This window comes from Triticum dicoccoides, chromosome 3B, assembly GCF_002162155.2.
Source record: "Triticum dicoccoides isolate Atlit2015 ecotype Zavitan chromosome 3B, WEW_v2.0, whole genome shotgun sequence".
Classification (NCBI taxonomy): Eukaryota; Viridiplantae; Streptophyta; class Magnoliopsida; order Poales; family Poaceae; genus Triticum; species Triticum dicoccoides.
In genome coordinates, this window is record NC_041385.1 from 148749439 (window position 1) to 148773289 (window position 23851).

The 23851-nt window shown below is 44.7% G+C and overlaps 1 protein-coding gene and 1 long non-coding RNA gene across 2 annotated transcripts; one reads left to right on the forward strand and one right to left on the reverse strand.

Moving 5' to 3' along the window:
* The first annotated feature begins 253 nt into the window (after window positions 1-253).
* Window positions 254-7935, forward strand: LOC119279413. Its single transcript, XM_037560652.1, has 9 exons — window positions 254-384; window positions 498-551; window positions 1661-1840; window positions 1944-2020; window positions 4097-4249; window positions 5878-5979; window positions 6853-7020; window positions 7270-7349; window positions 7693-7935. The coding sequence occupies exons 1-9, from the start codon at window positions 333-335 to the stop codon at window positions 7739-7741; spliced, it is 915 nt and encodes a 304-aa protein (XP_037416549.1). The 5' UTR covers window positions 254-332; the 3' UTR covers window positions 7742-7935.
* Window positions 7936-21240: 13305 nt separating this feature from the next.
* Window positions 21241-22119, reverse strand: LOC119281013. Its single transcript, XR_005138246.1, has 3 exons — window positions 22078-22119; window positions 21577-21693; window positions 21241-21311 (listed from the first exon to the last, which is right to left on the reverse strand). It is a non-coding gene; the product is annotated as an uncharacterized LOC119281013 (long non-coding RNA).
* Window positions 22120-23851: the final 1732 nt, after the last annotated feature.

Consider the following 23851-nt stretch of genomic DNA (forward strand, 5'->3'; position numbering starts at 1 on the left):
GGCTGGCTGCATCCACTCTCGCAAGAAATCTCTCACCCGCTACTCGCCTACCTTCTCCCAAGAACAAGTAGTCTGGGTGGACCAGGTCTTTGTCCAAGCAACTGAATGGGCGAGGGGCAACTAGTCGCTGCAGAATGCTGGCTCCGGTGCACCAACACCGGGCTCATCCAGTCCACCACGCCGTCGCCAGCGTCCCCAAATTTCACGAGGCAAACCAAAGCGGCAGGCTGAAATTGGAAGCCCCCAACCCAAACCCCTCCCCACCGCGGCCCAGGGTTCTCCGTCTCGTCGCCGCCGCCTCCGGGGAGCTTACACCCCGCCGGGGCTGGGCCATGGCGGCGCCGTTTGTCTACCTCCGCCCCACCGTCGAGGACGACGGCACCGGTACGCCCAGCCTTCGCTTACCCTCTCGATTACTCCCAAGTTCGTTCCCCCTCTCTGCTCTCTCTGACCCCTGACTGCGTTTTCTAACGGCGATCGCGCGCGCGCGTGTGCAGGTGAGCAGGCTCTCATGAGGGCCGCCCTCGACGGCAACCTCGTCCGCCTCAAACGTACTACTACTCTACTCTTCTCCGCTTCGATTTAGTCTAGCGACCGACGCTTGCTTAGTTATGTCATGCGTGCGCTGTGTCCGCAGAGTTGAAGGGGCAAAGCAGAGTTGAGGGGGCCAAAAGGACAGTTCTGCTTAAACTTTGATAATCTTAAAAAATTAGCTTAATAACTAATGATTGAGCTCCGCCACTGATGCTCTGCTTTTCTTGATTTGGTCAGAGTCGCTTGATTTGTTGGTAATTTTAGAACATGGGCGTTGGGTTAGCACAGATGGCCTTCTATCTAGTAAAAAGAAACGAAACGGATAGATTTGCGTCAGAGAAGCACTGAATCGGCCGCCTGTATGACCTTGTTTTTTTTTAAGGATAAGTATGACCTTGTTTCTGACTCCATTTGGTTGCGTCTGTCAGTTATTTGGAGTAGTTACAGTGTGCGTTGCCCGAGAAATGCTACACTTACGCCCTAATTCCTACTGAATACAGTTACGAGCTGAGCTGTGAAACATTGATTGGAAATCAGGAGGGGATGAGACCCGCACTGAAAATCAGGGGTAGGAAGAGATTGGTGGAGAAGTGTCCGTAGGTGATTTCCATGTCATGTTGCCCGTAAGTGTAGAGTTATTGTGCGTTGCCCTCCAGAGTTTCAGTATAGTTTGCTGAAGTTGTCGTACAAAAATATTCTGTACTTCTCTTAATGTTTTACTCACAAGACTTTCCTATTTTATACCTTTGTCAAAGGTTTTCTCATACTCAATCAAAAATATTTTTCCTAGTGACAGCCATGGGCCATGGCATGTAATTTTAGGACCGATCACCATGCTCACATAATTAGATACCGTAGTTAAAATAAACTGGTCTGATCAGTCTCTTGATGATGTGACAATTAAAGATGATGCGGTCCAATCGTGCATTGCATCCTAAATTGCAGTGTAGTGTGTCTTATCAAGTATTTTCACCGCATGACCCTGTCCAGCAATGTGATAGATTGGTCCCTTTGATTTCCAGAGGCTCTTGTGCATTGAACATGTTTGCTTCTTTTCTTTTGGTTTTATAACTTGTTAATTTGTCTATTCACTTCTATAATCCGATTGTGTTTACTTTTGTGAAAGGTATTGTAAAGAAACTTACCAAAAGAAATGGCGACCTGTCGGCCATTTTTTCTATCAACACGAACGGATGTAATGTGTTGCATCTTGCGGCATGCGAAGGCCATTTGGAGGTTTGCAGGTACCTAGTGGAGGAGCTTGGAGGAGATGTAAATGCTCCTGGGATTGGAGATGTAGCTGAAGGTCTTTCTCTATCCCTTTCTCCATTTAAAAAATTGGTGGCTACCATGTCAATGTTTGCCAGTATGATATCTACGGTTGCGCTGACGTGTGCTTTTTGTTACAGGTGCGACTCCATTTATGTTGTCTGCTCAGTCTGGTCATGTTTCTACTGTCAAGTATTTTCTTGATCATGGTGGCAGGGCCGGTCCTGAGATTTCGGGGGCCCGGGGCGAAACTATAGCCCGGGGCCCTTAATATAAATACTAAAACAATGATCGATGTATGCATATATATAAAATGTTACCAACAATCACATAAAAATAAGTTGTGCATACTAACTTAATTTATTTTTGTAATATTTCTGAATGCATAGTTAGCTGACATAAATGTGATAAAATTTAAAGAAGAAATTAGTAATTCAAAAACTGGTGCGAATTTGCAAAGGCACCAGACCAACTCAATAAAATCTTACCTATTATCACGCTGAACTCATAAAGGTCAAATCTCTGACAATATACATCCCTAACAATATTTAATCGATCGATTATTGATAATCCTATTAGAACAATGGAGATGCCATACTGAATCTTTTATAAATCTTTACCCATTATCATGATAAAACCGTATAGGTCATCTGTTTCTTGAAGATTGAGACGTACCTTTTCTTCCATGGATTGAAATCACACTATCCCGGTGAGTGGTGGGCATGAGGCCTCCCCTTGGCATGGCTTTCTTCTCCTCTTTCCTGCCATGTGGTGTCTCCCGTCTCCGGCCAAGGAGGATTGCTACCCCTAGCGCTGGTGATTGGGTGAGCTTGCCAGGGAGGCTAGCGATCGGGTACAACTAGTGCTAGGGCTAGAGCAAGCGGTCAGGAGAAAGAGAGATAAAGATCGATCGGAAAAAGATTATAAGATGGAGATTGATCTGTAGGTTTTTTTTCCGTAATCTTTTTCCGATCGATCTTTATCTCTCTTTCTCCTGACCGCTTGCTCTAGCCCTAGCACTAGTTGTACCCGATCGCTAGCCTCCCTGGCAAGCTCACCCAATCACCAGCGCTAGGGGTAGCAATCCTCCTTGGCCGGAGACGGGAGACACCACATGGCAGGAAAGAGGAGAAGAAAGCCATGCCAAGGGGAGGCCTCATGCCCACCACTCACCGGGATAGTGTGATTTCAATCCATGGAAGAAAAGGTACGTCTCAATCTTCAAGAAACAGATGACCTATACGGTTTTATCATGATAATGGGTAAAGATTTATAAAAGATTCAGTATGGCATCTCCATTGTTCTAATAGGATTATCAATAATCGATCGATTAAATATTGTTAGGGATGTATATTGTCAGAGATTTGACCTTTATGAGTTCAGCGTGATAATAGGTAAGATTTTATTGAGTTGGTCTGGTGCCTTTGCAAATTCGCACCAGTTTTTGAATTACTAATTTCTTCTTTAAATTTTATCACATTTATGTCAGCTAACTATGCATTCAGAAATATTACAAAAATAAATTAAGTTAGTATGCACAACTTATTTTTATGTGATTGTTGGTAACATTTTATATATATGCATACATCGATCATTGTTTTAGTATTTATATTAAGGGCCCCGGGCTATAGTTTCGCCCCGGGCCCCCGAAATCTCAGGACCGGCCCTGCATGTGAGATCACCACCAACTCCAACCTTTATAAGTAGGAATGATATTATGGGCACTGATTCCTACATAAAAACTGTTGTGGTGTCTCAGCCTCAACTTTTTCTGAAATACCTCTCTTGGAAACCTTGTGGGCTAGCAGTTTGAATTGCTAAGCAAACTTGTGAATGCTTGCTGAGTAAATCCTTGTTGAAGCACCTGATAAAAATATTACGCAGATCCTGGTTCTTTCTCACGATGTTATTATTTTCTATGTCGGCTGTACATCACGTAATGTTCATGTTCTTTTGCTATTATTCTAAACAGTTGACGGAGTTGATGAGATAATGAAATAGCAGTATGTACCATTCTGGGTATCAGTATTTCTCCAATGTACTCATGCAATAACAACTGAAATAAATTGACATTTTTAGCTTAACTGATATGGTTCTTCATCCTAATTCGTGTTGTTAAAACATTTGATAATTACTGTGACTCTGGTTCTTTCTGACAATATTATAATTTTCTTCATTGATTATATGTTATCTAATGATCAGGTTCTTCTGTTGTGATCTCTATGGTTTTCTTCTTGAATGGAGCCGTTAATTGTTTGACAAAATGTAAGTTATTTTTCCTTTTGTTGTCCAGTTGGGTAGGTTGCCAGTAGAGCTTGCTGCGATACGCGATTGCATGGAAGAGGTTGAAATGTTGTTTCCTGTGACTTCTCCAATTCCAAATGTCCCAAACTGGACTATTGCAGGAGTAATTTCTCATGCAAAAATTGAAGAAAAGAAGCCAATTGTATGTTCTTTTCTGTTCTTATGCTGCCTGCGTACTGAATATTATTTGAAAGCTAATCCATCATATTTTTGTGCTACAGTATTCAATTTGTACATTAGTGTTGTTGTAAGCTGTGATTACTTTATGCATTGCACTTCAAGAGAAAATCATTAAAAAAATAAGTTGTTGGTACTGACTATCTGAGAACAAACCAAAGTTAAAAAATGCGCTATGCATTAGTTGTGAGTTTTACCAGTGCCTTGCGTTATTCTGACCAAAGTGCATGCTTAAGCACAATTATGGCACATTAAGCGTTAGGTGTTTTGCTATCGCCTAGAGCCTAGGCGCGCCTTTTTGAACTATGGAACAAACTACCAACTTTAATCTAACAACAGGGCTGCTCACCAATAGACATCATGAACCATATTTGTTGTCCACTATCAATTTCGTAACAGAACATAATATGAAAAACTCTGGATGGTAATGAGTAGCAAATCCTAACAAAATCTGGTTTTCCTGGTGGATAATTAGTACTCCCTCTGTAAACTAATATGAGACCTTTTAGATCACTACTTTAGTGATCTAAAAGGTCTTATATTAGTTTACAGAGGGAGTACAAATCATTGAGTAAAAGAGTCCTTTGGTTCCTAGGTTGAAAAGTACAAACAACTTACACGGTTACACCTGATAAGATCGACTCCTAAGATAAGGCATCTGTTGTACTGATATTTACATGTAGATTCTACTCTGGTTATATTTATGTGAACTGTCGTAAACTTATCTCCGTTTCGAGTATTAAGAAAATCTGTAACGCTGTAGAATAGTTAAATGCTTGCTGGTACAGGAATGCTTGGACTAGGCTCATAATCAGGAATCTCATACCACAGTTGTGAAGTACACCAGCATCATGTTCAGGGTGTGTTGTATTCATTAGTATCTTGGTAAAAATGTCAAAGAGTAGTATATTTTAGAAGTTCTCAACATATTTTAGTAACTGACATACTAGTTCTATGTTGCACTCGTTTATCTTATGGCTAGTTGTTGCCCGGGCAAGTTCTGTATTTGATGTATATATTTAATGTGAAGAGAGGTCGGGGTAGTCCAAACTTGACATGGGAGGAGTCCGTAAAAAGAGATCTGAAGGACTGGAATATCACCAATGAACTAACTATGGACAGGGGTGCATGGAAGTTAGCCATCCACGTGCCAGAACCATGAGTTTCACCTCTAGCCTGCCCTGACTTGTTTAGGACTAAAGGCTTTGTTGTTGTGTTATTATCCCATGACATACCTACCTAACAAGGACATAATGATTTCAACTTGATTGTTTTCTTGAAAGAAGAAACACCTTGATCTCCGCCGATGTTCCCTACTAGAATGCTTCCTACTAGAATGCTTGCCATCTCGGTAGACTGACATTGTGTTATTATCCCATGTTTCCTACTAGAATGCTTGCCATCTAGGTAGACTGACATTGTTCTAACTTTAGTGACAACACTCAATGGTAAATTAAAGGCCACCGATATACAAACTAAGAAGAATGCTGAAGACAAAGTTGCTGCATGTTTTTGTGGTAAAAAAATCATACTAAATGATGATTATTCCAAATTCAAAATATTCAGTTCATGTTCCATTTATTTGTTATCTAGGAGCAACGGCACCTTGAAAGAAGAAAAAGTTTGTTCAAGTCACATGCTGATAAGGCATTCAAGCAGAAGGACTATAAGATGGCAACAAAGTTCTATGATTTGGTACACTTCTTGCATTATATTTATTATAATACAGGGAACCAGTTGAAGATATCTAACTCCTTTCCTAATATTAAATATGAAAATTTGATTGGCAAAAATAATTAATATTCCCTCTAATTCCTGAAAAAAATGATGTTTTGTACATTGACATGGTCTTTTTTTAGGGGATGCATTGACATGGTCTTGAAAATAAAATTTTGACTACTAATTCTGTTGCGATGGTATGTACAACTGCCCTAAAAATTATAATATTCTGACAATACTTCTCTACACAAATCTATGCACTTGATTTTCAACCCAATTTGAATATTTTAAGCAGTATTGTTGGTCAAAGTTTTTTTCATGGTGTTCATCAAAGTTTGACACAGGACGTCCCTTTTTTGTGTACTGGAAGGAGTAATGATCAGTGGGACTGGGACCCAATGATTTCATGAGAGAACCATCTATTTGATTATAGATCAACTAAAATTATGATGATCTAACCAAGGGCAATACAAAATGGTTATGATCTGAAGCCAGTATATTGAGAATGTGCTAAAATTCATGCATCTTACAATTTGGGGCAGATTGAAAGAAGATTCCATCATCAAACTTCGCTGTTGTCTGACATCCCCAGAATCAGTAAGAAGTTCACGATAGTGTATCAAATGATTTAGCTCTATCCAGATTGATCGTACAACAAGCCAATCTGTCTAGTAAGAGAATGTGTTCCATCTTCTGCGGTATTAATGTCTTACTGAGTGAGTAGTAATTTTAGACAGTTTCTAGCTGTTAGCATGTGTGAAGCCCATAACGACCATTAAAATAATTTTTTTGCATGTTATTGTTTTAAGTTGAGAATAATATTTGCATGACCTCTTATTTTGAGTGTAGGCAATAGAGCATGCAGAGAGTGCAACACTGTATGCAAACAGGAGTCTTTGTAAACTGCTCATGGATGATGGTGAAGGTGCTTTGTCAGATGCTCTCATGTGCAGAATGCTGCGACCTGATTGGGCAAAAGCTTGCTACCGTCAAGGTGCAGCTCACATGCTACTCAAGGTACGTCTAGCTTGCCAGTGTGTTCATGGCTGACCTACTCCCTCCGTTCACAAATATAAGATGTTTTGGATATTTCAACATGTATTACATACCGACTGAAATGAGTAAACAAACACACTAAAACATGTCTATATACATCCGATTTCAGAAAAAAGTTAGAACATCTTATATTTATGAACGGAGGGAGTATTTCATAATTCATATTGATATTGCAGTTTGGTCACGCTCTTTGATTTGCTCTGCACCCAGGAGTATAAACAAGCCTGTGATGCTCTCTTGGACGCACAAAATTTGGATCCTGGGAATGCCGAAATCGAGGGTGAACTACGGTAAGCCCACTTTCTTACATGCTTATCTCTTTTGAGTGTCTTCCGAGTGCTAGTATGGTTTTAGGTTGGGAAAATACTTCTACTGTTGTGAGAAGCAGTTATGTGCCCCTGGTGCAATTCTTTCCACCTTTTGTTTACTTCGGTAAACTCTGCTTCTGCTTCTCATCTCTTAAACAGTGATGATGAGAAGCTCTTTTGTGAAGTGCCATCAGTAACTTTTAGGGACCTATGATGTTATCCCCAGAAAGAGGAATCATATAGTTTTTTTTTAGAACAGATAATCATGTAGTTATTGGCTGCATATTGAGGACCTTTTTAGCTGACTTTTCATGAATTCATGCAGGAAGGCTAGGGAACTCATGAAGAACCCTCTGGGCAAAGGCGAGCAGTGAGACACCGACTCCGGGGATGCAACATGTGTCAGTTTTCACTAAACTAGAGCAAGCAGGACCTTCTAATCCTTATGTTCTGCTAGGAACCAAAACTCTCATTCAGACTACTAACACGGCTTGTATGAATCAGTCTTGTCTGGCCCGTGGATCTTACTGGTCGTATTCAGTTCCTTTACTTTAGTCTAAATTTATTATATTCATGTGCCAGGTTCTTCTAGAAGTACATATTTTTTGGGGCGATTTTGATATCTAGTAGTTCTTGCACATTTCAGTTGAATACGAGCATTTCGTATAAATATTATTATGTGTTCAATTCTGGCAATGACGGCAGAACTGGACATTGCAGAATGCTCAAACCCTAGCCACAACCAGGCTTATATAAGTATTCAGTAAACGGGGTGGTTGGCGGTAAACTTAACTATACTGGTAGAGTTATGAAAGTAAGCACTACTCCTTGCATTCGGGCTGTCGAGTTCCCTTTAACTTGATCTGGGATGAGGTGGACCGTCTGATCTTCTTTCAATCTATTCATCAAAAGTCATTGTAGTACAAAGCTAGGGGCGATGCTGACAGGGTTGCCTCCTCAGCTTGCAACCTTGGCGCTTTTGTCCATCTCGATCATTCCTTCCGTGATTGATTTCAAACAAAATTAGACCCTGTAAAATTCAAGTAAACAATTTTGCATTTGTGTTATTTTACTGCACAAATCACATGCCCTAATTTCATCTTTTTACCTGTCGCAGTCGATGATAATAATGATGCAGCTGACGATAATGTGGGCTGACAAGGGCAGCGATACATCAGCGCACGGCTGTGTGGCTTAGAGCTGGTCCGGATGTTGTTATGGCACTGAGCAATGCTGAAGATAATGAACCCTCTTGATCAATGGAATTTATCCTTCCTGCAAATGAAAAAAGGACAACGATACAATGAGCAGAGATGCTTCGGCTGCATTTTGTCAGTTGTCTCGGTTGCGTTGTGTGTTTCAAATGTACCACGGCCAACTCTTAGAACTGGAAAATGTTCGCTCCAAAGCTACATCCTAAACTAGACACGCGTTGTGCGTTCTCGTAGCTTCTCTCCTACCAAAAAAAATCGGAAATGTTAACGCCCACACGTGTGGGCGTTCACCACTCCGTCCACACGCAAGCATCGCCGTTGGTTTCGTTTTGCACAAATCTTGGAGCAAAAGGGCTGATTTTCGGCGCCACGTTGGACGATTCTAGTGTGCGGTGTGCGAGTGGGTTCGCCCGCACGGTAGTTGCCATCCCGCGGTCAGCGGTTGCCACTGAGAGGCGTGCGGTGGAACTGCCATGCGCCCGCACGCCACGGTCCGACCACAGTTGACGTCAAACACGTCGCACACCCCTCCACCCTCTCCCTCACGGTTCCATTCACTCTCCCCCGCGTCGCATTTACTGGCACAACCCACTCGCATTACAGTCCACTGGAGGAGAAGGCGAGGGGAGAAGGCGACGGCGGAGGCGGGACAGTCGACGGTGTTCGCGGGCGTTGGTGGTGCTCGTCGGAGCGGAGCGGCGTCGCCGGAACGCGTGCGGGTCGAAGGTAATGCTCGCTTCATCTATCGCATACCCTCCCTGATTTTGTTCCCCTCTTTCCTCCCTGTTTGATTTCTAGATCCATTCCTAGAAATTCCGGCGATTCGGCGGTGCGCCGGCGTTTCCGCCGCTGCGGCGGTGCGCCATAGTTGTGTGCCTGCCGTTGCTTCGTGGGAGTGGGCAGTTTCGTCGCCGCCGCTGCGGCGGCATCGTCGGTGAGGCTATGCCTGCTCGTAGGCAACGCATTAGTCTTGCATTTGGATTTTGAGAGTTGTCCGCCGGGTTGTTTTGGTGCGGATTGGTTCGAAATTTGGGGTTGCAGCCATTTCGCGCGAGAATTGTAAGGGTGATTTTGAGGTTGAAGCAGTTGCCATTGAAACCTAGATCTAGTCTAGTTTTGGGGTTGAAACTGCAGACTGTGGCGAAATTGGCAGTATGATTGAACGTGAACAAATGTGCGGCAACTAAACTACCTGAAGAAACGTGGTAGTTGCCACAAACGTGTTCTCCCATGTGGCAACAGATTTCCGAAAATGACTGTCATAGTTGCCACCCCAAAACGAGGTGGCAAGTAATTTCATTGAACTGCTGTGGCAGTTGCCACACGCATGCTCTTCCCATGTGGCAAATTTTAATTCTGCTGAACTTGTACGATAAGTAACCAGAAAAAATATGCTTTCTGAATGTGGCAACTATGGCAGTATGACCGAACGTGAACAGGTGTGTGGCAACTAAACTACATGAACAAATGTGGCAGTTGCCACAAATGTGTTCTCTTCTGCGGCAACATATTTTCTGAAACTGACTGTCATAGTTGCCACAAATGTGTTCAAGCTCACACACAAGGGGGGCAACTAAAATTTACTGAATGAATGAGATAGTTGCCACATACACGCTCTTGAACGAGGCAAACTGATTTTTTTACTGAATTTACACAATAGTAACCTCAAACATTCTTTTTCATTTGTGAGACTTGTTTTTTTTTTCTGAATTATTTGCGACAGTTTCCAAACTTTGATAGTTGCCACAATCGGTAGCACTGGACGGAACTAATGTGCACATCAAGTTGGCATGTTTGCCACTTTGAATTTTGTATAATCATGTTGCAATACAGTATGTGAACACAATGTCTGTTGCCACAATACAGATATGACAGTGTGGCAAACTGGCTGCATAGTATGGCAACCACATTTGCATTCAAATAGTTAATATTTTTCTGTTAGGTGGCAACTGCTTACCCATTGCATTTTACATTTTCGCCATTAACAATTTTGTCTGTTCCTACATCAGCAGAATGGCTCGTGGCGATCATCAAAGTGATGATGGCGATTTCATGGATCCACCTTAACGTAACCAGGCAACTGGACGGAGAAAAGAGGGCGATGAGGTAACTGTCCGCACACCCGCCCCCCTCCTCCTGATTTATGTTATTTGTTGGCAGCTAGATCTTTTTTATAGTCGTCCATCATGAACTAAATTTTCATAACATTGCAAAAACATGGCAACAGCTCAACACTTTTGTGTTTGTTTTTTGCAGAAGAAGAAACGTATTCGCAACAGAGCCTCCCAGGAACGTCTGACCGTGTTGATTGACAAATTCACTGACGATCAAAAGGGAGCTGCTGCTGAGATGGGTATGCAGGTTCTGATGGATGTCCGGTGTACGAACCTTGTCAACCCGGTATGCGACTGGCTTGGTGAGATATACGATCCCGCCTCCAGGGAATTCGTGATCCCGGGACGGGGAAGACTTCCATTGAAAGAGGAATCCGTGTTCTTCACTTTGGGTGTGCCTCGGGGACATATCAAAGTCCCGTACGAGGTTAATAATGAGATCGAGGAAGAGCTGTTCGCCCGTTTGTTTCCTGGGTTGGAGGCAATGCCGAACACGTCTGTACTGGCAGATTCTCTGCAGGACATGACGACGCACGGAGAAGTTTTCAAGATGAAGCTACTCATGTACCTCATCTCAGCTGTTTTCGCGCCGACCACTTCTCTTCGCCCAAGCAACAAATGTTTCCCCATCCTGGTGAATGATCCATGCTTGCTACTGCCAGTGTTTTCGTTGCGTTTCTTCCGTTTTGATTTCTGACGCGGCAAACTTTTTTGCCCTGAAATTTTGTGTGGTGCAGGTGAATCTGAAAAACGTGAAGAGTATGAACTGGTGTAAGTTTATTGCCGGCTTTCTCCACGATGCTTTGAAAAACAAGATGTACCAGAAGGGTTGTCGTCTGCACTTAATGGTATTTATTTTCACCAGATCTCTGTGTGAACTCTTTGTTTATAACGTACTTTTATTTCATGCATGACAATCTGGTCATAACAAGATGGCAACTGCCATAGTGACAATGTGGCAACTGCCATAATGACAACGTGGCAACTGTCATACTGACAATGTGGCAACTACCTTCATATTAGCATGGCAACTGCTATCACAGTAGGATGACAACTGCCATCACACTTTGATGGCAACTAACACATACATATTATCGTTGGATCATACATTATCCTGCTCTCTTTTTTTCTGAACTACATATTAACCACGATGGCAACTGATATTTTCTTTTCTTTGCAAAATTGTTTTAAATCAGCTCATGTATGTCGACTCTCTTGATTTGTCCACCGTGGATTTCACCGGGATAGGAGGCCCGCCGCCTACTCACAAGTTTGCTGTTTCTGCGTGGACCATCAGCGCTGTCAAGGCTGTGCTTGCCGCAGACAGGGCAACTGATGGCACATATGGAAAACTACAGGTTAGTTTATGTTTATGTCTTTTTCACACGGCATGCTTACAAATTTGACATGACGCAACCGTCCGTGGTTTATAAGGCATGCTTACAATTTCTTTTTTTGCTTTTCATAGCTGATGGCCAAGCATGCTATAGACTACAGCGTGTTTGGGGGGCCTCAAAAATTTGAAAAGTGGATGGACATGCACTCAGCTCCGTCTTGCCCTTCTGAGGTAATCAAAATGTCCACATCTACGGTTTGCCGTGGATTACATGTTGATGTCGCGGAAGCAAATGCAGTACGGGTGTTGTTTTGTTGATGCTTCTTGTTTTCGTGCACAGGCGAGGGCACCAGTGGAGCATCTAATTGGGCAGTTTGCATCCGGAATGACCGGCCTGCTCGGGAAGTTAGTTGAGGGGTGGACGTCCCTCAGTGCCTCTGACAGCGACGCGGTTGCGAGGCAGTTCACTTCATTTGTCCCAGAACGTACACATCGGCCAACCGGTTGCCGTGGCCGGTATGACTACAACAGCTCCCAAGAGCCCGATGACACACAGGATGATGTGGATGGAGACGCTGGCCTCAGCAAGGACAACGACGATGACACCGATGACGATGAACACGCTGAAGTTCGCACATGCGGCAACAAGGGCAAGGATGCAACAGGTGCCCACCCACCGGAGAAAGTGAAAGAACATACGGCTGCGAGAGGCGAGGGGGTTTTTCCATCAAGGAGGGGGAGGGCTCCAGAGGATGTTGGGCAGGGTTCTGCTGGCAAGAGGTCTAGGATCGATCCCGTAGCTGCCAGGAAGAGGTTCGACTCTCAATTTTAGTTTTCTGCTGTGTATCTTTTCTTTGGAACAATCTCATCCATTTCTTTTGCACTTGTTTTTTGTCAAGCGCGGCAATTAGTTTGTTGTCTGACAATTGCCACCTTCTTTTTTCCTTCCATCTGTTGCCTGAAGTGAGACGACCGCTGGTGGACAAGCAGCTACGAAGAAACAGGCGCCAACGCCAACCCGTGTTTCTGCTCGCTTGAACAAAGGTGCCCCCATTGCCGGTGACATCCCTTCCACCAGGTCTTCTGCTCGTACGACGACGACCAACACCGGGGATCCTGTCGTGTTGCCTGACCTGAGGAAGGCAGTCAAGAAGTAGGTTTCTACATGTGCTTTTCATTTGAGATAGCGGTTTTTTTCTTGATTTTTCAATGCAACTGGTCTGCTTTGTCACATGTTCTTCTGTTATCATCCCCCACGAGGCAACTGCTGTTTTTCCAAATGATTTCTTCCTTCATTTTTTAAATGTATGGCAACTCCTATTATCTTTACATGGCAACTGGCATCTAGGCCAAATGGCAACTATTTCTGTACCTAATGGCAACTGTCATCTTTTTTTTTTACCATTTTCTTCTGAGAGTTCATCCCCCACCTAATTTTGAAATTGCATTCCTCACAGATCAGACATTTCTATCATTCCTTTCAATTTGCCTAACTTTGATAACTGCTGTTGTATGGCAACTGCTAACTATGGCACATGGCAACTCATGACCCCCTTACATGGCAACTACCAGCTTTTTCCACTTGTTTTTAGTTTTTTAATGCTTCTATCATTTCAAACATATTTTTTTGTCCATTTTTTTCATACCATTTTTCACGTGCTTTTTTTCCTTTGCAGGGTGAAGAAGACTACTACGCGCGGGGCCAAGCATATCAGTAGAGACCCACTCGAACGCCTGCATTCAAAGTTGTCAACAGGTGGCAACTCAGATGTACATGAGGCGCCAGGCGACAATACTGCTGCTGCACCGTCAACTGCTCCCACTAACTCTGATGCAAGTGGCCGACCATCTCCGCCGGCTGCAGATGTGTAGGCTAGAACAACAGGCATCCATACATCGGGGAGTGACGAGTCGGTATCCGCCAGGACAGCTGAAATATTGCCAACTCTTCTGGCAATGAAGTATGCTGCTGTGAGCCATGCCACCCCATCAGCAAGCGTCGAAGTGGATGCTCCCGAGACCAACCTAGGCAAGGAAGATTCCTGCTCATCTGACACTGATTCCAAGCGCGTGCCTGGTGTCTCACCTGTGTCCATGACAGAAGCGGCTGAGGCGGCACTTCACAAGGATATGCCATCTGCAAATGAGAATCCTGGCACAACAGCTCCAGCTCTTGTCGGTGGAGATACTGCTAAGGCGACCGTTCCGCGTGCTGGTCTTCCACCTAGGCATCGTAGCCCCCGCAAGCAATCAACAGACATACCCAACGCTCCGGCTGTAGCTAGGAGCAGGAGAGACGAATCTGGTTATGTTCCTGCGTCCACACTGTTCCCGCCACCTGCAAAAATCAATGTGATGGAGAAACCGCAAGACCGGAGCACAACTGATGCAGGTGTCAAGCCGGGCACGAGTGACGCAGAGGAACGCCCGGAGCAGACTGCGCCTTCACCCGCAGCGGAAATCCCCAGCATAAATCTGCGCACTTCCAAGCTCCCAGTCAATGTCGGTGTCCCCTACAGTCCAAACAAGAAGATTGTCATGAAAGCTGCGGCTGAGACCACTGACAACACGCCCCGCCCTGCAAATAAGGCCGATCATTTTGTAGCGGCCGATTCAGATATGTTTGTCGATCTTTCACCCTTGGATTCTGCCCCGAAAGTCGTTCGTGGTCCGGCCAGTAGGAATGAGAGGCACCCAATGGCCTTTACCCCACCGAGCTTCAACCTCGGCGTCAGTCAAGATCAACCGATGGTGCACGATCCTATACCAGTTGCCTTTGCTTTCCCAGGAGGCATGCCCGCAATGATGGCGCAGCCAATGGTCGAGGGCAGGAAGGCTGTCAAGTTCGCAGAGCCAATTGTGCAAGGTACACTCATCACGCACTTACGATTTTCTTGTATACATGTTTGTAGTTTGACTTTTGTCCCAATCACATTCTTTGGGGGTCCTCACTTGTGACGGCAACTGCCATGTGACGACATGGCAACTGGATTTGATGCACCATGTCACCTACGTTTTTTTCTTGCTGCCATGCTGCGTTTGACATTTGGGCAAGCACGTGGCAACTGAAGTTATTTCAACATGGCAACTATAGTTGCTGTCACATGGCAAATACAGTTCAGTACACATGGCAACTGGATTTGCCACATCATGCCACCTGCATTTTTTCTACCATGCTGCATTTTTTCATACGGCATTCACATGGCAAGTGGAGCCGACACAACATGGCAACTGCAGTTGTTGTGACATGGTACCTACAGTACAACTAGGTGGCAACTACAGTGCAACTACATGGCAATTGTATTTGCTATGTCATAGCGACTGTAGTTGGACCACCCATGGCAACTGCCCCACTTTTTCTACCTACATATCACATCATGGACCTTTACCTCCTCACAATCCATCTGTTTTTGGATTTTATATGTATCCTAACCCACTTTTTTTTATATTCATTGCAGCCACCCCTGAGGAGATTTCACCGTCACTTGATGATGTTTACCGCATGATCGAGGAGACAACATTGCAGAGGAGTTCCTCACGAGGGCAAGGGCAATCAAGTTCCAATGTGCCTGCAGATACGGTATCTGAGGATACCATTAGGAGTGTCACCCCTGGTCCTGTGAGGCAGCAGAGGGTAGTTCACCCACCCCCCGCGGAAGACTACGAGCCCAAATTCAGGGCCACTAAGGAACAGACCCAGCTGTACGATATCGTCAAGCGTTTTGGAAATGCGAGGACCAACAGCAAGCACATGAAGGAGCTGAAAGCGTAAATTACCATACCCCATAATCTCTCATCTTGCTTGCTCTTTTTTACTATTTATCTACTTCGTACTTTTTATAAATGGTCCGCTTACGTTTTAGTTCTTTCATATATTTTTTTTACTTAGTAGGCATGATTCTTCCATGCTATATCGTTTTCATACAGCTCATGTTTGGATAGAACGAAAGTCATTCAATGCGGAGCGACGTACGTCGACCTGGGTGATCTTGCCGAGTCCGTGAGGCCAAACGGAAAAATGTCGACGAATGTAGTTGCATGCGGGATCGACTACATCAACAATCACACCGATGTATGCACCGACAAGATAATCATGCATTACAGTGTGACCTGCAAAATATGTGATGGTGACTTCCACCACAAAATCCTGAGGAACAATTTTGCACAACACGGTGACTTCAAGCTCACACTGAAGAAATATGTGAGTACTCCTTTCCTGTCTGCACCGTTTTTTCACATGGCGTGGTTTTTTGCCAGAACCTGTACTTGTGTTTGTGTGGCAGAAGTTTTCATGTGGCAACAGTTGCCGTGCACACTGACTTCTTGATTTTTTGTATCCCCATGCAAACTATGTGGCAACTTGATAGTAAAATACATGGCTCATTTTGTTCATACAATGGACGGCAACTTTCTTTCAACTACTCCCACCCATAATCAAACATTCTACGTGATTCTAATTTTTTTGTCCCTCTGTTGTTCTTTCATGTGAACTTTGTATCTCATTTCTTCACTTTTTTAAATGCAGGTCATGTTCCCCATGTTCCAGGAGCTTGCACCACACGACCGACACGACAAGTGTGGTCACCACTATGCGGTCTGTCTTGACCTGAAGAACCAACGTATCGAGGTGCTTGATTCAATCCGTTCGGAAGCTGATGCAGACCTTACTACGCATGCCGAATTCTTCATCAAGAACCTCAAAGAGACTTGGAACCGTCACTCCGAACATTCAAAGGTCCAGATCAGGCATTTCCCGACTGAGTATGTGGCGACTGTGAAGCAAGGGAACACGTAATTTCTTTTAACCCGCTCCTTCATGTGCCATTTTTACATCAATCCACCCCCTCTTTTTGTTGACACATCTGAACTGAAGTCCATCTTTGCTGCAGCTGTCCATTTTGCGTGTTCACCTGAACTCTTTTTCCTCGTGCAGGACGGACTGTGGCTTTCACATGCTGGAATACTTTGCAAAGTGGGAAGGTAGAATTTTCCCCGCTATCACAGATGCAACGGTCGTTGAGCTCCGAAAAATCTGCACATGGAACTGGCTGACGAATGAAGATTTCAACAAGCGGTCCGGAGTACGCGAGTTCGTGGAGGAAGCTGTCAAGCAAGTCATCAAGAAGTACAAGTGATCACGTGGCGTTACACACCAGACGCACACCTTACATTCTATTGTTGAGGAATGTAAGGTACTATCTCTCTGTTCTTTGTCGAAAACTATGTTTTTGTGTGCTACGTTATGACTGCAACCTCGTGTAGCCTACTATGTAATGGTGGCGTGTTAGCGACATTTTTAGTGTTTTCTGTAATACATGTGTGGACGTGAACCTATTTTAGGCGTTACATCAGATCTGTTTTTATGTTTATCATTACGACAGTGGTTTCGTCGTTTCTAGCATTGTTTTTTGCTGTTTCGAATGCGTCTGCGATGTTTTCAAAAAAAAGATGGCAAATGTAGTTCAACAGACATGGTTAGTGAAAGTCATCGTCATTTTTTCATTTTTGGCTGTTTTGCTTGTTCTTTTTCATCGCTAATTGCACCGGCTAGCATTGGGTAGGTTTATCATGTAGCCATAACCTTTGCTGCGGTTTATGCACGTTTACGCTTTTTTTCCAACTTGTTTTCCCATACATTGCACACAACACACTACGTGCTTCTAAACCGCATCGTATTTGTCATGGGGATATATTCCATGCAGAGTCATTACAAAAAGCATCCGGAAATTTTCAGTACAGCTAACATGGCAGATACATCATAAATAACATGGCAGATCCAGTACAACTTACATGGCAAATCCAGTACAACTAACATGGCAGATCCAGTACAACTAACATGGCATATTTAGTATAAAGTAGCATGGAATATTTAGTATAAAATAGCATGGCTTATCTAGTATAAAATAGCATGGCATATTTGGTATAAAATAGCATGGCAGATTAACTACACATAACATGGCAGATTAAGTACCCATAACATGGCAAATGCATTTATCCATTCAATGAATTTTCCTTCTACTTCTGTCCCCCCTCAAGAGTCATTCTCCCAATTAAAAAAATCCCATCGTATAGGGGTACAAAACAAAATGTCCACATGGACCATGTCACAGCGCCCCAATTTTTGCTCATGGATTGCCCGCCCCTTTCTTCGTTTTCTTGTGTTTTGCTTGAATCTCCAGTCCCGACTTGTACCTTATCTCTCTCGGACGACCCTTTGTGATGGAACGGGGTGGGTTCCTGACCTGGGTTTGTGTGCTTGCTGTTCCAGATCCTATCTCCGAGTTTTCAGACGATGGCCCCGTGGATGAAGGCACACTTGATGTGCGGGGGAACCGGTGTAAGGCTTCCTCGGCTTTCCTTTTTTTGATCTCATCAAGCTCTCTTTTCAGTGCCTTCCTGTGTTTTTCTGCGACTCTCGCTGTGTCATCACTCTTGCACGCTTCATCAATTAGCTCAGCATAGTTCTTTGTCAGCACAACGTGCCTCACGGCTTCCATGGTTGACTCAGGTCTCTCGTCATGCACAGCCAGAACTGCGTGTGTTGTCTGCGGTGCCAACGCGTCGTCAGCGTCCCAAGTCCATCGCCTCCTTATGAAATGGTAGGGGCATGCGTGTCACAGCGTTCATGTCCATGACTTTTAGTATGTGACAGCACACAATGCCGTCCCGTACGAATTTGCAGCATTGGCAGTAGTACTCGCCTTCGCATATCGAGGCTCTGACGAAGTAGTTCCTTCCTTTGTCCGCGTCTTCAGGTTCTGAATCTGACATGCCCAAAATAGAACACACCTTGAACGTATGTTCGTCCACCCGGAAAGCCGTGAACATGCTGGCACGCTTTATTTCTTCCTGGAATCTGCAAGTTTTGTGTGTTTTCTGTTAAACTTTCGTGCGATCTTTTTCTTGTACACCCTTATGTTGTCATGGAAATAGAAATACATTTTGTTTGAACATGGCAAACATAGTTCATTGAACATGGCAAATATATTACGTTGAACATGGAAAATGCAGTACACTACACATGGCAAATGCATTACAACATACATGGCAATTGCAGTACAACAGACATGGCAATTGCAGTACATTTTCAACTGGATATCGTCATTTCCACACCAACATTCCCCAATGGAAGCACATTGCATAAAACATGGCAACTGCATTTTTTATTAAACATGGCATCTACAGCTGAGTAAACATGTCAATTGCATTTCAAAAAAAAGGGCAGATGCATTTCATTAAACATGGCAACTGCATTTCAGCATATGTGTCGCCAATATAACATTTTTTTAGCATTTTTTGACATTGGCATTTGCATGCCAACATGCTCCAATGGAAGCACATCACATAAAACATGGCAACTGCACTTCATTCAACAAGGGAAATGCACCCGAGCAAGTATGCCAAAACAAAATTTTCATTTTAACATGGCAACTGCATCTGAGTAAGCATGGCAAACAATATTTCATTAAACATGGCAGCTGCATGTCGTGGCAACTGCATTGCACTCTATAAGGCCCCTACTGACTTGGTGCTTTTTATGCAAATAAGACTGTAATGCAACTGACTTACTTGTTAAAGATCTTGTTGGTGTATATCTTGCTCATTTGCCTCTCCATCGGTAAATACGTTAGCAATTTTGGCTGCTTTAGGGCTGTGGTCACTTCTTGCTGTAGCTTAGATCCCAGAATTTTTTGTTGCAAAGCTGTGTACTGCTTGGCAAACTGTAGCAATGAGTTGCCAGGGCTGACGTACCGCTTTAAAACAGCATTGAACCCCTCGCTGCGCTGCGTAGTCTGCAGAAAGGGGAAGAAGCACTGCATGAAGTAGGCCGGCACCCAGTACATACGCTTCTCCCACAGGCTAACAAGAGTCTCGTTGTCCTGGACTTGATGTGTTTCAGTCATGGCCATCCAGCTCCTTTCAAACTCCTCCACCGTCAAGCTGTGGTCCACGCACAGCTCGAATGCCTTGTGCAGCTCTGGACAGTCGGCAAAGAACGGTCCTAGCGTCTCCTCAGCCTTCTTTATAATATGCCACCTGTAGTGCCTGTGCACTGCCAACGGAAAGACCTCCTCTATGCCTGCACGCATGCTGAAATCTTGGTCCGTTATTATGTTCATCGGAGCAAGTCCATCCATGCACTCCAAGAAGGTCTTGAACAGCCAAACGTACCCATCTGTGTCTTCGTTCCGGACGAGGCCGCATCCGAACTGCAACGACTGAATGTGGTTATTTATTCCTATGAACGGAGCGCATGGCATCTTGTACATATTGGTGAGGTATGTCGCGTCGAATGAAATGCAATCTCGGAAATGTTTGTAGGCTCTCCTTGTAGCACCATCCACCCAATACATGTTCCTGACACGGTCCTCATCGTCCAACCTTATCCTGTAGAAGAAATCTGGATCTTCCTTTGCTTTCGCATCGAAGTAGGCTATTGTGGCCTCTATGTCTTCCAACTTGCTCTCTCTACGGTACTTGGCCTGTAGGTTTGTGACGTCAGCTGGTATGTACGGCATGCTACTTAGAGTCCCCTTTTTGCTGTGGATGAGAGATAGTATCTGCACCATTCTTGATGGACCGACGTTATAATCATGTAGCAGCTTTATGAATTTCCTTTCGACGGGGGTGAACCCTCTGTGGGCGGTCAGAAATTTCACCAGGTCGAACTTCTTTATGAGTTTGTGGTTGTGCTCGTCAAAATACTCATTGACCACCCATGTTGCTCCATCTACGTTTAGCTTACACCGGACAGGGCACCCCGTCTTGAGAATGATGCCTCTCTTTTGTTCCGGAACGACAGGCGCAACACCTTTCCCCTTCTTGTTCCTCCGTGCCTTGTGGCACCTCATCTCACCTCTGCTGTACTCATTAGTTTTCTTAATTTTCCTATGGTACTCAGTGTTGACCGCAAATCCATGGAACTTTGCGTATGCCTGGTAGTATTCCTTTGCTTCTGCGAATGATCCAAATCTCTGCCCAATGTATGGTGGCTGAGGTACCACGATCTCGGATTGCCCACCATCTTCATCCTCTTGTGCGTCGTCGTCAGTTTCATCATTCGCTTCAGTATCGGCGGAAGTTCCATCTACTCGAGTGTTGCTAGTGCTTGTGTTCAAAGGGGTGCTCGTCGGCATTGCTGGAATGATTGCCATTCCCGACTCTGACTCGAAATTGTTTGCGGCATGACAGTCTGCTGGCTGGTGGAACACGTCTTCCGTGCGCTCAGAGCTCCCCGCAGTAGATGTCCCCGCACCGCTCTTCACTGTAGTTGTAGGTTCTGTAATAGAAAAAACAAGCACGAGAGTAAGATTTTTTGGTTGAATAAGATGTGTATCACAACGGATCACACCATCTTCGATTGATTTGGCACGACATATTTTCAAACAGCAAGCCGTGAGACTGCGTGTGGACATGTGTGGCAGCTGTAGCTGTCCAGTCATGGCAGGTACTGTTCAACAAACATGGCAACTATTGTTTTGCCTACAAAAAACTACAAACAACAAATGTAGTGATGTTTTTTGTGGTTCAATTTTTTTCCTTACCTTGTTGTGCTGCATTTGGCCATCTTGTGTGGTCTGTGACACCAAAATGTCGTGCTCCACCTGCAATTTGTGAAGCTTGCCACGGGACGTTTGCCGTGTCACCACCAGCGTAATACGCTGTAAGCATAGTAGTGGTTGGTCAATTCATGGCAATTTGCAGTTTGTGCTAGCATGGCAACTGCAGTCGCCCCTGATGTGGCAACTGCAGTTTTACTGGCATGGCAACTATAGTTGCATCGGCATGGCAACCGCAGTTGTTCCTCCATGGAAACTGCAGTTGCGATGACATGGCAACTGTAGTTGCTCTGGCATGGCAACTACAGTTATTTCTCCATGGCAACTGCAAGTGTCCAATGATGGCAACAACAGTTGTCCAGGGATGGCAAATGTAGTTTTAAATTCATGGCAATTGTAGAAGTCCAGTCATGGCAATTTGGAGCTGCCAACTATGCCCCTTCTGCTAATTGAACATCCGCAACTTCACTTTTTTTATGGACTGACCTGTGTATGACGTCGATGGCAGGTACATGGGTGCTGGCTGATGCCACGTGCTGCATGAAGGCCCTGCATTTTCACCCATGATAACTCGTGAGTCCTCTTGCCAGTTTTTTTGCATGTCCATTTTTCACGTCCACAACAGTATGTGTTTTTTTTGGTTTTGCATTACCTTGATTAGCCATACTAGCTAGTTGAGGTTGGTTACCCATAAATGTGTCAGTGTTAGCGCCTTGTGACTGAACTTGCCATGGGGCCCCCCTGAGAGTGTTTTGGTCATAAGAACCTGCAAAAAAATGGGAGTGTAGGACATAAGTAGAATGTCATCTTCATCGTTGCGAAGTTGGCAACTGCTCTCTTCTTTTTGTTACCACGCATCATACCTACGCCTGCATACTGATCTAGTAGTGGCAGCAACGGCCCTGCAGAGATGAGTTGACTATACTCTGCTGCATCCCAAGGTGGTGTTTCTGGCCTTTGAGAACCCCAAGCATCAGCGCCACCTTCACGATTCATCCTTTCCGCGTCTCGATTCTTTTCCGACATGTTCTCAATCACTGGATGATCAAAAAGGCATCAATAATCCACAAGAATTGTATTCTTCTGCTGCTTGCACATGGAAGATAGGGATGGCAAGCAACAGGTCAAAATAGGTGGCAATTGTCATCATACACAAGCGGCAACTGTCGTTACACACAAGTGGCAATTATTTTTTCCCACCCTCTTCATTCAAAAAATCGTCCTTCCTGCCCTTTTTTAGGGATTCCTACTCATCCATTTCATACCCAACTACTTAAGTGCCTAAACTAGGCACCTAAGTTAACCTCAAACGTAGTACATGGCAGATCTGGTGTATTCTGCCTGGCAATTGCAAATATACACCGAACCATGCAGTGTTCTACCCCTATAGTATGGACCCAGTACAAGATCGGGAGATTTTCAGCCTTAAGGATGAGAGGGAAGGACGAGATCGAGAATTTTCACCTGGTTTTAGTTGATCGTGTCTGGAGGGCTGGATTGGAGTGGGCGGCTGGGGATGGGAAGGGTTAGGGTGTGGTTTGGGGTCGGAGCGCCCTACGGATCTGCCCTGGTTGCCATGGCAACCAGGGATGGCCGGCGACGGATGTCGGGGTTCGAGAGGTGGGGGACGATGGCGGCGTACGAGAGAGGGGATGGATCGGAGGCGTGGATCGGCTGGGTCGTGCGGGCAGCCGGTCTTCTGTACCGGACGGGGCAGTGCGGGCGGGGTTGCCACACACCGGACGTGCGGGCCGTGCTTTTGTGCGCTCGGACGTGGTCGTGCGGGCCGATCCCCGTCTATGCCGCACGAGGCGTGCGGGCGGGTTCCTATCGACGCCACACGTGTGGCAGTTATTCGGACCCAAAATCAGAAATGTTAACATCCTCACGTGTGGCAGTTATTCGGACCCAAAAATGTAAGGTTCTCTGTTCCACCTTCGGCCGGTTTATTTTCGACCATGAGACTGCCATCTCGTCTTGACATCCTCAGGAAAGAACCGAGCCGAAATCCGGTCATGTAGCAGCTTTACGAATTTCCTTTCGACGGGGGTGAACCCTCTGTGGGCGGTCAGAAATTTCACCAGGTAGAACTTCTTTATGAGTTTGTGGTTGTGCTCGTCAAAATACTCATTGACCACCCATGTTGCTCCATCTACGTTTAGCTTACATCGGACAGGGCACCCCGTCTTGAGAATGATGCCTCTCTTTCGTTCCGGAACGACAGGCGCAACACCTTTCCCCTTCTTGTTCCTCTGTGCCT